Genomic DNA, 12,347 nt, shown 5'->3' with positions numbered 1-12,347 from the left:
AATCAAGGCTAGTTGCTGGAGGTACTTTCTGCAGATTGGCAACTGCTTGTAAATCCCTGGCCACTACCACTGGGAAGAAGCCAAGGTCTCAGGGTTAGAAAAAACCACCAGGAAATGACCGTTTCTCTTTTTTAATATTTTTTTTGACATTTTGGCATATGACTTTGTCAGTGTGATAGACACACATAGGATGCAGGACTACATATATATTTTTTAGAAAGTAAGGAATCACCACAGTACCAAATATTTGATGACATTGTTTATTCACAGCTCGAGCACTGTTGTAAAATTATGCTTTAATCTGATGAACTGTACCATACACACAGATTTCCAGCTGTGTTATTTTGCACATGCTAGCAGCGAATCTAACAAACTCTCACTGCCTCTTGCACAAATCTTTACTGATCGTCATGGTGATTTCTAGCCTGTAATTGAACTGATACTAATAGTGAATAAAGCTTTTGCTAAGTAACAGTTTCTGTCTGTACATATTGAAGAAAGAATATGCAGCACTTCCACATAAATTCATTCCGATCACATTTTTACTGTAACACTGTTTGGTGCCAAATGAATGTCCCACCTTTTCCGTCAGCTGTTGAGCACTGGGCATCCCAGCCCAATTTCAGACAGCTGTAAGTCAGTTTGCAGGTTTCTCAGCTAACTTGCTTTGCTCCGACTTCCTAGTTTTTTCTGCTTGTTAATAGGTTTCCTTATCAAAGTGGCCAATTTGAGCAGGATGTGGGCTCAGCTACCAGCCAAGATGCAGCGGGAGAGGAGGGGCTGGGACAAGGAAGCACAGCCAGTTCCAACTGCTTCTTTAAACCCATGTCACGCTTGTGTGACAACTGCTCCTCTGTGCTTGTTTGAACTGTCCCTCCCAATTAGTGGTAATAAGTGAGTCTGTAAGGATGAGCAAACACAGTGTATTCGTCCCTCCAACCCACTAAATTCCCAAGAGCACAACTCTGCTAATAGACGGAGGAAGCCAACTGCATCTTGTTCTCTGCCAACAAGTGCAAGCAAAGAGGCAAATTAATGACAAGTCATTTGAAGAGTTTGGTGGAAATTATGTTACGCTGTCTATCCACTGTAGAATTGATTAGTTTGTGTGTGATCAAAGTGGCTGAATCAATAAGCTAAAGGAAAGAGCAGACGAAGCATGCTCCAGCCCAATTTATTCGCTGCAATGTTTTTTTTTTCAAAAACGGCATATAAATTACAGAGTACAAATTGCTGCTCCAGGGCTAGGTCTGTTTAGTACGGCTACTAATGACAAGCTCAGGGAAACCTGTACGCTCGTCCATCTCTCTGGTGAATTCAAACCCGCCACATTCGCCAATGACTATTTCAGCCGTGGTGAAGACCTCCAAGTCGCCCATAACGTGCCCGCCGATAGTTCTGCCATCCTTGTCAGCCAGAGTTATGTGCAAGTGGGCTACTTCATTCAGGGTTCCAACTAGAGACACAATTTCAAATCTTTCATTCAGATGTACAATCTGACAAAAAAAAGATGCGTCATAAACAAGTTAAAAGTAAACGGATGATAAATCTGCTAGTTCACGCAACATTACTAATTTAATGTCCCTACGTTACAACAGTGACTACACTTTAAAAGTACTTCATTGGCTGTAAAGCACTTTGGGACGTTGTGAGGTCATGAAAGGCGCCCATATAAATGCAAGTCCTTATGCAAGATCTTAATTCAAAGTAATGACTAACAAAAAGGCAGATCAAAATTCAATTAACACCCTGCCCCCAACCAGGGTTAATGCTCCTCCTCCTTCCAGGATTTCCACCCTTTCCCAAGTCCGAAACCAAGGCAATGCGTAGAATAGGGGCAGGGCAGCAACTGGGTTAATAGCTTGAATAATGCTTTGCTGATGGGATCTAAGTTTTTTCATGAATGTTCACCAAGTTCAGTCCTTGGGCTGTGCTGTGTTCACTGATCTCAGCCAGGATTCCTGTTCCTAATCACTATCCAGTGACCCCTTCTGGAAGAATACATTGGGAAGATGGATGAGGGAAGTACTCTATTTGGCTGTGATGCACCCTGTAGTCGAATAGCCTGTCAACACCCATTGTCAAGGTTAATGTCTGAATAATGCCCATATAGGGGAGGTACAGTGGTCAGTGGCCATGGAACTGCACCCAAGCAAGAGTCGGCCCCTTCAGGAGTGGGGAGGAGAAAAACTTAAAAATGGAAAAACAATAATACCACTGCATCATGAGAAGAGAAATCAATACTATAGAAAAAATATCACAGCCAAGTCCAATTGTGCCCACATCCACCTTCGACACATGCAATTCCAGCAGAAGTTGCTGTAAATTGGTTTCTAATTTACATTTTACAAATAACTGGGCACTGTAATCAAAAACTAGACTGTCTGGTCCAAAACCAGTGGCAATCCTATTCCCCACCCCCTCAAGTTTGTTTAGAATTTAAATTCTTTAAATCGAAGGACATATCCCAACATGGGGGTGTATTCTTCTCTTTTTACAAATAAAGGGTTAATTTCCTAATATGGTTGAATTTAACATATCCAAATAAAAATGGATGTATTCATCCAATCTGAATTAATTAGCGGGAAAGATAGTAAAGCAGATTGTAATAAAGCTCCTTTCACAGTCCTCATACAACTAAATTGCCAGTTAACTGGTAAAATGGCCCTCATTCAGCTGTGGAGGGCTCAAAACTTTTCAGCAGGCACAATGAAAATTTAGAAAAGCCTGTTTTACAGCACAGGACATGGAAATCCTGATCAGTAGCTTGTTCAGGGACGCATCCCACAAACTGCATAGGACTTTAAGGGGCAGAAATTAGTCGTCATTGCACCCGTTTTTCAATGACCAATGTCACAGGGCATTGCCCTGCGCGCCCAGGAATGCCTGATAAAACCAAGGGCACCAAGCATATTGAAATGAGGCCTCAGGCTCAATTTTGGAAAATCTGATGCTGGCACCTATGTGTGGGGCATGGGAGAGCTGGATCGATATCTGATTGGGGGCACAACTAGATCAGGAGGTTTTAAGCAGGTGCACAGGCTTGCCCAGCATCAGGAGCAGCCAATCAACCCATGTCTTTAGTGTTGTTGCTGCTGCTTCTCCGTTCTCAAGCACTGGGGCAATCATTTCATCTGCTGGTCCGACACGAGGTGAGCCTGTGCACCCACTTAAAGCTGGTTTTCTGTTGGCTCCCACAGCAAAGGTCTCACGCAGCCAGCGGCAAGATAGAGATGGACTTACTCGATTTTTTAAGACTGGCAACAAAAGAGACCTCTTTTTAACTATCTTCCCAACTTTTCTTCCTCGAGAAGTGAATGTGTTCTTCCAGTTAATTTAATACATAGTCCAATCTCCAATTTAACAGTCAATGTACTAAAATGAAGAAAAACAGCTATTTAACTGTTGATAGGAATGGAAGAAAAGTCACAATATCAACACTTGGTGCATCCGCACTGGTCAAACTGTCACGGGCAGTCTGCGCATACAAAAATTAATGAGGCCAACAGTGAAAGTAAGACCTTGCATTTATATAGCGCCTTTCACATCCTAAGTATGTCCCAAAATGTTTCATAGCTAATAAATTGATTTTGAAGTGTAGCGGCTGTTGTAATGTAGGAAAATGCGGCAGCCAATTTACACACAGTAAGGTCCCACAAGCAGCAGTGAGACAAATAATCAGTTAGTCTGTTTTTTTTATGGTATTGATTGAAGGATAAATGTTGGCCAGGACACGGAGAAACTTCTCCACTCTTCTTCAAATAGTGCCATGGGGTCTTTTACATCCACCTGGAAATGCAGATGGGGCCTCAGTTTAACATCTTAGCTAAAAGACAGCACCTCTGACAGTGCAGCACTCCTTCAGTACTGCACTGAAGTGTTGAACTAGAATATATGCTAAGGCTCAGAGTGGGATTTGATACCACAACCTTCTGCCTCAGAGCTGAGTATGCTACCACTGAGCCAAGCTTGACATTTTACAGGAAGACTGTTTGCACTCATCAATGTAGGAGAGTGGCAGAGTTAGCTAACTCTCCCAAAACCCAGGCTGGGACAAAAGCAGCTTAAAACTCACACTCTGCAGCTGCACTTATCCTCCACCTGGCACTTGCCATGGTGACATGGCTAAGATCAGGAACTCAGCATGTGAACCACTGTGGACGTGAATCCATATCCTACTATCCCACGAGACGTTGCTTTGGGGCTCCAATAAGTGTCACTCACAAGCCACTTGGTGCAGCCTGTTAGTGTACTGATACATTGTGCTATTGGGTGGTAGGACATGAGTTTGTGTTTAAGATTCCCTAACTGATATTCCCTGGAATTTGCTGCACGAGGAAGAGAAAATCAGAGCTGGAGCTCCCCACGGTCACCTTCCTGGCAGCTGGTTACACAGCCATACCGACAGAAGCCTGGGAGTAAGTCAACTGGCTGGTGCTGGGAGAAACCAAAAATTGTGGACAAATTTAACCAAGGAATGGGCCAGCAAGAGAGTAAAAAAATCCTTTTGACCTCTCTAGACAGACTTTGGTAAACATCTTAATCTATCAAGCACATAATGTGTACTGCCAGCCATCACCAGCAAACAAAACTGCAATAAGCATTCTGGGTTCAGGCAGGGTTCGGATGAATGATGCCACAGAGCTTTCAATCTCAGCTGCACTGTGGAGAGGTCACATGCTTCCCAACGAGTGGCTGGGGAGGGGAGAGGGGGGAAAATGCGAGATTGAGATTGTTGCCTCACACACCGCCTTAGAGTTGCACGGGAAAAGGCGTGGGGGCAAATTGCCCGCCCACCCCTCAGCCACAGTCAGTACGTGTCAAGGTGGGGGACCAAAGAGACTATTTCTATTTCCTCAGGAAAAAAAGGGTGCGCAAATAGAATAAAAAATCTACACGCGAATGAGACCGTATATGTCCTATTTATTTGAATATATGAGGGAGGGAGTTCAAGACTAATCCAATCTCCAGCTTTAGATGACTGTTTAAACCACTTAAGGCTCACTGGCATCACATGTGACATAATCTGAAACCCTCAATTAGATTACAGGTCTCATAACTCACTGCCAGATATCCATTAGTCTCAGTATGCACTGTGGTGAATTTAGTTGCAAGACACAACACAATCTTGGATTTCAGATAATGTAAATAACCCACTCTCAGGTCTTGATTCTATGGTTTAAGATCTCATCTGAGCCCCCTAATCATAGCTCAATTCTATCTATCTGATTGATTGACATCTACACTGGTGCTATTGTAAATATTTTTCTTGCTTTTGCTTTTTAAGTCATGTTGCTTAACTTGTCAATTTTTTTCCTCTGCTCTCCTGTAGTCTGGGATAAAGTTCCACTGGTGCCAAGTAGCCATTCAGGTGTAAGACTGGACAGATGAATGTTAGCAGGTGGTTCGACCAAGATGGCCATTGTATTTGAACCTGATCCAGTCCTAACCTGTTATCTGCACAAGCACACTCTCCAGCAGGGGTCACTGGACAGCAAGTAGGAGTGGGAGCCCTGGCTGATTTTCCTGTCCCAGGGATGTTGATGCCAACTGTAATGCGCCAGTGCCACTCTGACTCGGATCAGGCAATTCAGCATTGACTACGAGTCAAATCTAGGACCCGTTATGGTTTCCATGGCTCAGTACCACACCAGGTAGTACATTTACCCAACTGTTTTACAATAAAGGTGAAAATCTACGTTCTACAACCCTTAATTCTCTTCATTTAACAAGCAGCAGCTTTATGCACAAAGAGAAAAAAAACGTATCTTGCTGAAAAAGAATAAAGTTACGCTTACCTTTATTCACAGTTATAAACTGCTTTAAAACTAAAGACTGCAGATCCAAATAAACGCATGCTTTCCACGGCAATTCAGGCTTGTATTAAACCAAGGTCAACCAGTGTGGTAACAGGTCATATATAAAGTCACATAATTGTGCTTTAGCAATCTGGATATTCAGCTCATGAACTTTTCATCATGCAAAAGTGAATGCTGCTTTCTTTGTCAAAAGGTTTTCCATGGTTACCTTTATCAACCTTTCTGTACGCTTAAAAAGCCAAACAACCTTAATGGGCTATTAATTTTTTGCCCTTGCCTGTATACTTTGTTCTGCATTGTAAAAAAAATTTGACATCCACCATTAGGATGTTTTAAGTTTAAAATTACATTTTACATTGCATGTGTTTTACAGAAAACAAAAAGCACTTTGGACAGCAGATCTTTATAACACTGTGTTCGCTTATTAAAGAACTGTCTTTCTATGATTGTACATGGTTCAATAGAAAAGTTAACATAATGCGGAGGTCAAAATAAAAAGGAAACCACCCAATAGAATTTAATTAGATTTTCTCATCGCATTTACAGCTGTGAGAAGCTGCTGTGTATTTTGGCCTAAATTTGCATTTTACTTTATTACCATCATTCTGCTACTCTTACTGAACTTTTTGTTAATGTTTAGCACAGCTGAACAGCATAAATTTGTTTACTAAATGATGTTGCTATGTCGGAGATTACTGTGCCTGTACACTGCTGGAAGGATTAAAATGGAACATGTTTTGTTCTTTAAAGGTGTTGCTTAAGATTAGACACACAGTAAAGAAAAACTATCTAAAACATTCAGTTTATCTCCAGCCAGCTTTTCACACCCGAGGCACAACAATCACTGCCAGTACCACCAACAGTCTTGCCAGTACCTCATTAGTATTCGAAGCAATGGCATTTGCCAGTCTGAGTGTTGCCTTGGTAACGCTGCCCACACAAGTGATGATAAATGGAGCTTTCAGCTTCTTATCCTTCACAAACGTTATCAAAGAGGTTACAATTTCTTCACCAGGGCTCAAACGCAGTGCATAGGCTGAAAGGGAGCTTGGCCCAGCCTACAAGAGTAAAACAATTGGTGCATGAACTTGAGGTTTTAATACAGTTGTCACAATTTTCTTTTACAAAATACAGTAGCAGCCCGCTCATTCTAACACACTAATATGTCACAGTATCTGATGTAAACATTGTTTATAACTCCCTCACTAATAGAGAAACTGTATAAAACACCCTTTTTTCACATGATCATTGCTTGAACACACTTTTCAATGGCTTCTACAAGGCTCCACAGAGAGGATTATTCTAATTCAAACAGATCAAAGCAGTAGTTGTACTGCAGCTACCAGTCTTGCACCAGAATCTGTGGACTGCAATACGCAGCCGGCAGACCAGAGTCAGCAGACAGACGGTCAGCTGAGCATCTTCACAGGTTGCAGTAAGGCCAGCCACAAAGGACATCTGTGCTTGGAGGCGCGTGCAGAGCCTTACCTCAGCCGGCGGCTACCTTTTAATGTTAGGAAAGCGCAGGCGGGAGCGTCATTTCTCAATATTAAAAAGATTTCATTCAAAGTTCCCAGCCTGCCCAATGGAGTGACAGAACCTGAATTTGTGTCTAAAATTCCACAGGAGTTGAGCTCCTGATTTCAGCCAAGATGCCAAAAGAGTAAGCAGGGTCCAGGCACATTCACATAGCGAAGCGTTTATTTTTTCTTGATTCAGACTGTTCTCACAAAGTACATTCTAGCTGACAAATAGCACCATCATACTGCGAGTACTGATTTGGTAGCTGTATTTGGTAACTGCAGTTATACTTTCAGCTGCGCACCTTTCCATATTCAGGCAAAGATGAGCACTGTACATGCTTAAAGCTTCACTTACCAACTTTGGAATGCTGATGGAATTTTTAATGTTAGTAAAGAGTTAGCCCTATTAGACCTTCACTGATATTAACCCTGAAACTTTTTTAAAATATAAGCTTGAAAAGGTGATCTTGCAGCTATAGCAACAAATTCCTGTATAATCTTTGCACACTTGCACACTCTGTTATCTGAAGTTTAAATTGTTGCTTCATTTTAGAACATTACTTAGATATATATATGAATAAACCAAGCTGTTCCAAAAAGCTTTGTAATTTCTCACCAGTTGTGCTCCTCTCCTCACCTGAAGATGTTGAACTCTTCATGGATTGTGGTACTACAGGTGCCAGTTACCGTCCGGTAACTCACCCAAGAGGCCACTATCAGCTGTGAACCTAGACCGATCGTGTCAACCATGGAGGTATCACAGTTGAATCAATTCTGTCCTCACCCATTTAAGGGTGGGGGGTCACTGGATAGTGAACAGTGGGACCCCCTGTCTGATTTTTTTCTGTGTAGCCCAGAGGTGTTAAGGACAACTGTGGCAGCCCAGGTGTGATCAGGTAACTCAGCACAGACTGGGGATCAAACCTGGGAGCTTCCTGGTCTGTATGGCTTACTTCCACTCTGGGCAATGCATTTACTCAGTGAGTTACCAAGGAACCTTAAACTAAAGGATGGAGCGCTTCAGCTATGAAGAGAGACTGGGAAGATTGGGTTTGTTTTCCTTGGAGCAGGGGAGGCTGAGGGGGGACATGATTGAGGTGTACAAAATTATGAGGGGCACAGATAGGATGGATACTAAGGAGCTTTTTCCCTTCGTTGAGGGTTCTATAACAAGGGGACATAGATTCAAGGTAAAAGGCGGGAGGTTTAGAGGGGATTTGAGAAAGAACTTTTTCACCCAGAGGGTGGTTGGAGTCTGGAACTCACTGCCTGAAAGGGTTGTGGAGGCAGGAACCCTCACAACATTCAAGAAACATTTGGATGAGCACTTGAAATGCCATAGCATACAAGGCTACGGACCAAATGCTGGAATATGGGATTAGAGTAGACAGGGCTTGATGGCCGGCGCGGACACGATGGGCCGAAGGGCCTCTATCCGTGCTGTATAACTCTATGACTCTATGACTCTAAAGTTTCAATAGTTAAATATTGACACAAAAACTCTTTACAATAAATTGTTTGCTGTAATAACTTTATATTGGATAACGTTAAATGAACACAAAACTGTAGGTAATGTTTGTACTTAAACAGCATTTTAATACTGTTAAAAATAGTTGGTAACATTTGTACTTTCTGAGCCTGCACTACAAGGAGGGACATATTCACAAGCCATTGTTTTCTTCCCATTGTTTTTGCAATACTCAGAATTTTGTCAAAACACAGCCATTCTCTGGGCATTAATTACAGGAAAATCATCCCTCATTTCAGATGCCTTCATCACTTTAAATAGGTCTGATCTTGAACATACACATACAATAACAGTTAACGGCTATAAATATATCATAATATGTACAGTACCGGATTTGCTTGGTCTCTTGCAAGGTAGGAATTTCTATACATGATTGTCAAAGCAAAGATGGCCACCCATAATGAGAATCTGCTGGGTCTTCTACAAAAAATTTTCTGACAATTTTAAAAAGTAAGAAGTTTTCATAGAAAAGCTTTTTGTATAAACCACCATTTGGTTCAATGGAATCCTGATCACATTTTTGGCTTTTGAGCCAAAAACGCCCAAAGCAACTGTCTACTTAATACACCAAATTTTGGCTTTTCTACGTTTTGCTTTTCTTCAGCTGAACAGAATGTGTCACTTGCCACTGTTTGGCCTCCCACTGCCAAGTGCTGATCTGATCTTAAGTGCTAAACTAACATTATTATGGCAGGATTTGGAGAACAGCATTCCTGTGTTTTTCCAATTACAATATCATACATTGACTTTTTAAATCACAATCAACTTTTTGTACAAATAAAGATGAAAGGAAAAGCGCAAATGCTAGTAAACTGAAATAAAAATAGAAATTGCAGGAGAAACATGGCAAGTCTGTCTGCACCTGAAATGATGTGGAGATGCCGGTGATGGATTGGGGTGGACAAATGTAAGGAATCTTACAACACCAGGTTATAGTCCAACAGTTTTATTTGAAAATCACAAGCTTTCGGAGCTTACCTCCTTCGTCAGGTGACGAAGGAGGTAAGCTCCAAAAGCTTGTGATTTTCAAATAAAACTGTTGGACTATAACCTGGTGTTGTAAGATTTCTTACATTTGCATCTGAAAAGAGGAAGGAACGGTTAATGATTCAGGTGAATCAGGTTCTGATGAAGGGTCTTTGCCCAAAATGTTAACCTGGTCTTTTCTGTTTTCAGATGCTGTTGTGTGTTTCCAGCATTTTCTATCTTTGTTTCAAAATGTTATGCGTGCTAGTTCAAATAATTAAGGAAGTGAGCCACATGTCAGGTTCTGCTGTAATGAATTAACCTGTTGTGGAAAGTGTTCAGTAGCAATGAAATATCAGATAAAACAAATAACCTTTGGACTGGTGCTTACTGAATCAGTACAACCATTTGTTTTTCAATAAGCCCACTCAACTTAGGTGTATGCTCCTATTCCATATATTTTTCAAAAGCCAAAATGTCCCTATTGTTTTTTATGGGAAACTATTAAGTGAAGTGTAGTATAATGAAGGAAGTATGTCATTTTGTAGTCCATAGCCCCAGTCTCACTTTTGCAATGCCTAATTTGTTCATTGTTGACCTGTGAACTGAAGTCAATGGCTACCATCAATATCATACTTCCAGCTCTTTAAAGGGCTCTAATTTTAATTGCCAGTGAAGGTCTGAAAGCAGGTTTCCATTTATGATATTTAATAACATATTAAGATAAAGCAGACGGACCTACCGGTAATGACCCAGGCATCGTATCAGAACAAGGCCTAGGCAATCTTGGCCCGGCCTTCCTCACTAATATCTGAGGACTCCTGTCCAAGTTGGGAGAGCTGTCCCACACACTACTCAATCAACAGCTTGACACAGTCATACTCACAGAATCATATCTATCAACCAATACCCCAGACTCCTCCATCGCTGGGTATGTTCTATCCCAATGGCGGGATAGACCCACCAGAGGTGGGGACACAATGGTATACAGTCAGGTGGGAGTGGCCCTAACAGTGCTCATCATTAACTCTGGATCCCATAAAGTCTCATTGCTTCAGGTAAAACAAAATCAAGGAAACCAACCGCTAATCACCTACTGTTGTCTCCTCCTCCCCCCGCACCCCCTCCAACTGATGAATCAGTACTCCCCTATGTTGAACATCATTTGGAAGAAGCTCTGAGGGAAGCAAGTGCACAGAGTGTACCCTCTGTGGGGGATTTCAATGTCCACTGCCAAGATTGGCTCAGTAGTATCATTAGGCCTGAACGACATAGGTGCCAGACTAGGCCTGCGTTAGATGGTAAGGGAACTAACTCGAAGAATTAACCTATTGATCTGGCCCAGACATATCTATCCATGAAAGAATTGGTAGGAGTGACCAATGCACAGTGCTTGTGAAAACGGATATTTCCACAAAGGGGACATTCTCCATCATGTAGTGTGGCACTAATGCTTTCCTTAAATGGGACAGATTAAGGACAGATCTAGCAGTCCAAAGCTAGGCTTCCAAAAGGTGCTGTGGGCCATCAGCAGCAACAAAATTGTATATCACCACAACCTGTAACCTCATTGTCCAAATAAATCCTTTACTCCTCAATCACCATCAAGCTGGGCGACCAATCCTGGTTCAATGGGGAGTATGGGGAGCAGCACCAACCGAGTGAAGCCACCATACAGAGATATCTGCATGTTAAACACCAAAAGCAGCAGGCTTTAGACAGAACTAAACAGTCCCACAACCAAAAGATGAGCAAAGCTCTGTAACCCTACCACATCCAGATGAGAATGGTGATGAACAACCAGGCAAATAACAGGAGGAATAAGCTCTATGAACTTTCTCATCTTCAACCATGGTGGAGCCCAGCGTATGAGTGCAAGAGACAAGGCTGAAATGTTTGCAAGCATCTTCAGCTAAAAGTGCCAAGTGGACAATTTTATTTGGTCTCTTGCTAACGTCCACACCATCATGAATTCTAGTGTTCAGCCAATTCAATTCACTCCATGCAGCATTAAGGAAAGGTTGAGTGCTGAGCACTCCTGCTCCTCCCTGCTCCACATTCAGTAAGTATATTTTAAACACTTACCTTGTTGGTGGCAGCCTGCAGCGGTCCCTTTAAGAACCACCTGTCAGGCCACATATAGACTTGTTTTTTCTGAGCACAGACAGTGTCGTGCAACCTAATATTGCAGAATGGGCTGCAAACTGGTGTCAGGCCCCTTATTTGAATATGCAAAATTCTACATATATGCCGATGACACCCAGCTCTACCTTTCGTCTACCTTGTTTGATGCTGCCTCTATGCTATCAGACTGCTTCTCCGATATCTAGTCCTGGATGACCCAGTTAGACAGGAAGACTGACATCTTCATCTTTGGCCCTCGCCACAAACTCCATATCCTCACCAACAACTCCATCCCCTTTCCTGGCCACTGTCTCAGGCTGAACTAGACTGTTTGCAACCTCGGCATCGTGTTCATCTCCAAGCTGAGCATCCGATCCCATAGCCTCT

At 42.2% G+C, this 12,347-nt stretch overlaps 1 protein-coding gene across 4 annotated transcripts in view; it reads right to left on the bottom strand.

Annotated features, from left to right (window-relative positions):
* Window positions 1-244: 244 nt before the first annotated feature.
* LOC137324240 (bifunctional protein GlmU-like) overlaps window positions 245-12,347 on the bottom strand; it is a 65,600-nt gene continuing 53,497 nt past the window's right edge. For all 4 annotated transcript variants that reach the window (XR_010963564.1, XM_067988387.1, XM_067988388.1 and 1 more), the window contains 2 exons: window positions 6,695-6,877; window positions 245-1,496 (listed from right to left, as the gene is read on the bottom strand). Coding sequence is in view for 3 of the 4 variants with exons in the window: in XM_067988387.1 (XP_067844488.1) it covers window positions 1,245-1,496; window positions 6,695-6,877 (435 nt within the window). In the remaining variant the exon portion in view is untranslated. The remainder of the gene's footprint in view (window positions 1,497-6,694; window positions 6,878-12,347) is intronic.

Source organism: Heptranchias perlo, chromosome 8, assembly GCF_035084215.1.
Source record: "Heptranchias perlo isolate sHepPer1 chromosome 8, sHepPer1.hap1, whole genome shotgun sequence".
Classification (NCBI taxonomy): Eukaryota; Metazoa; Chordata; class Chondrichthyes; order Hexanchiformes; family Hexanchidae; genus Heptranchias; species Heptranchias perlo.
This window is presented reverse-complemented; position numbering and strand designations above follow the sequence as displayed.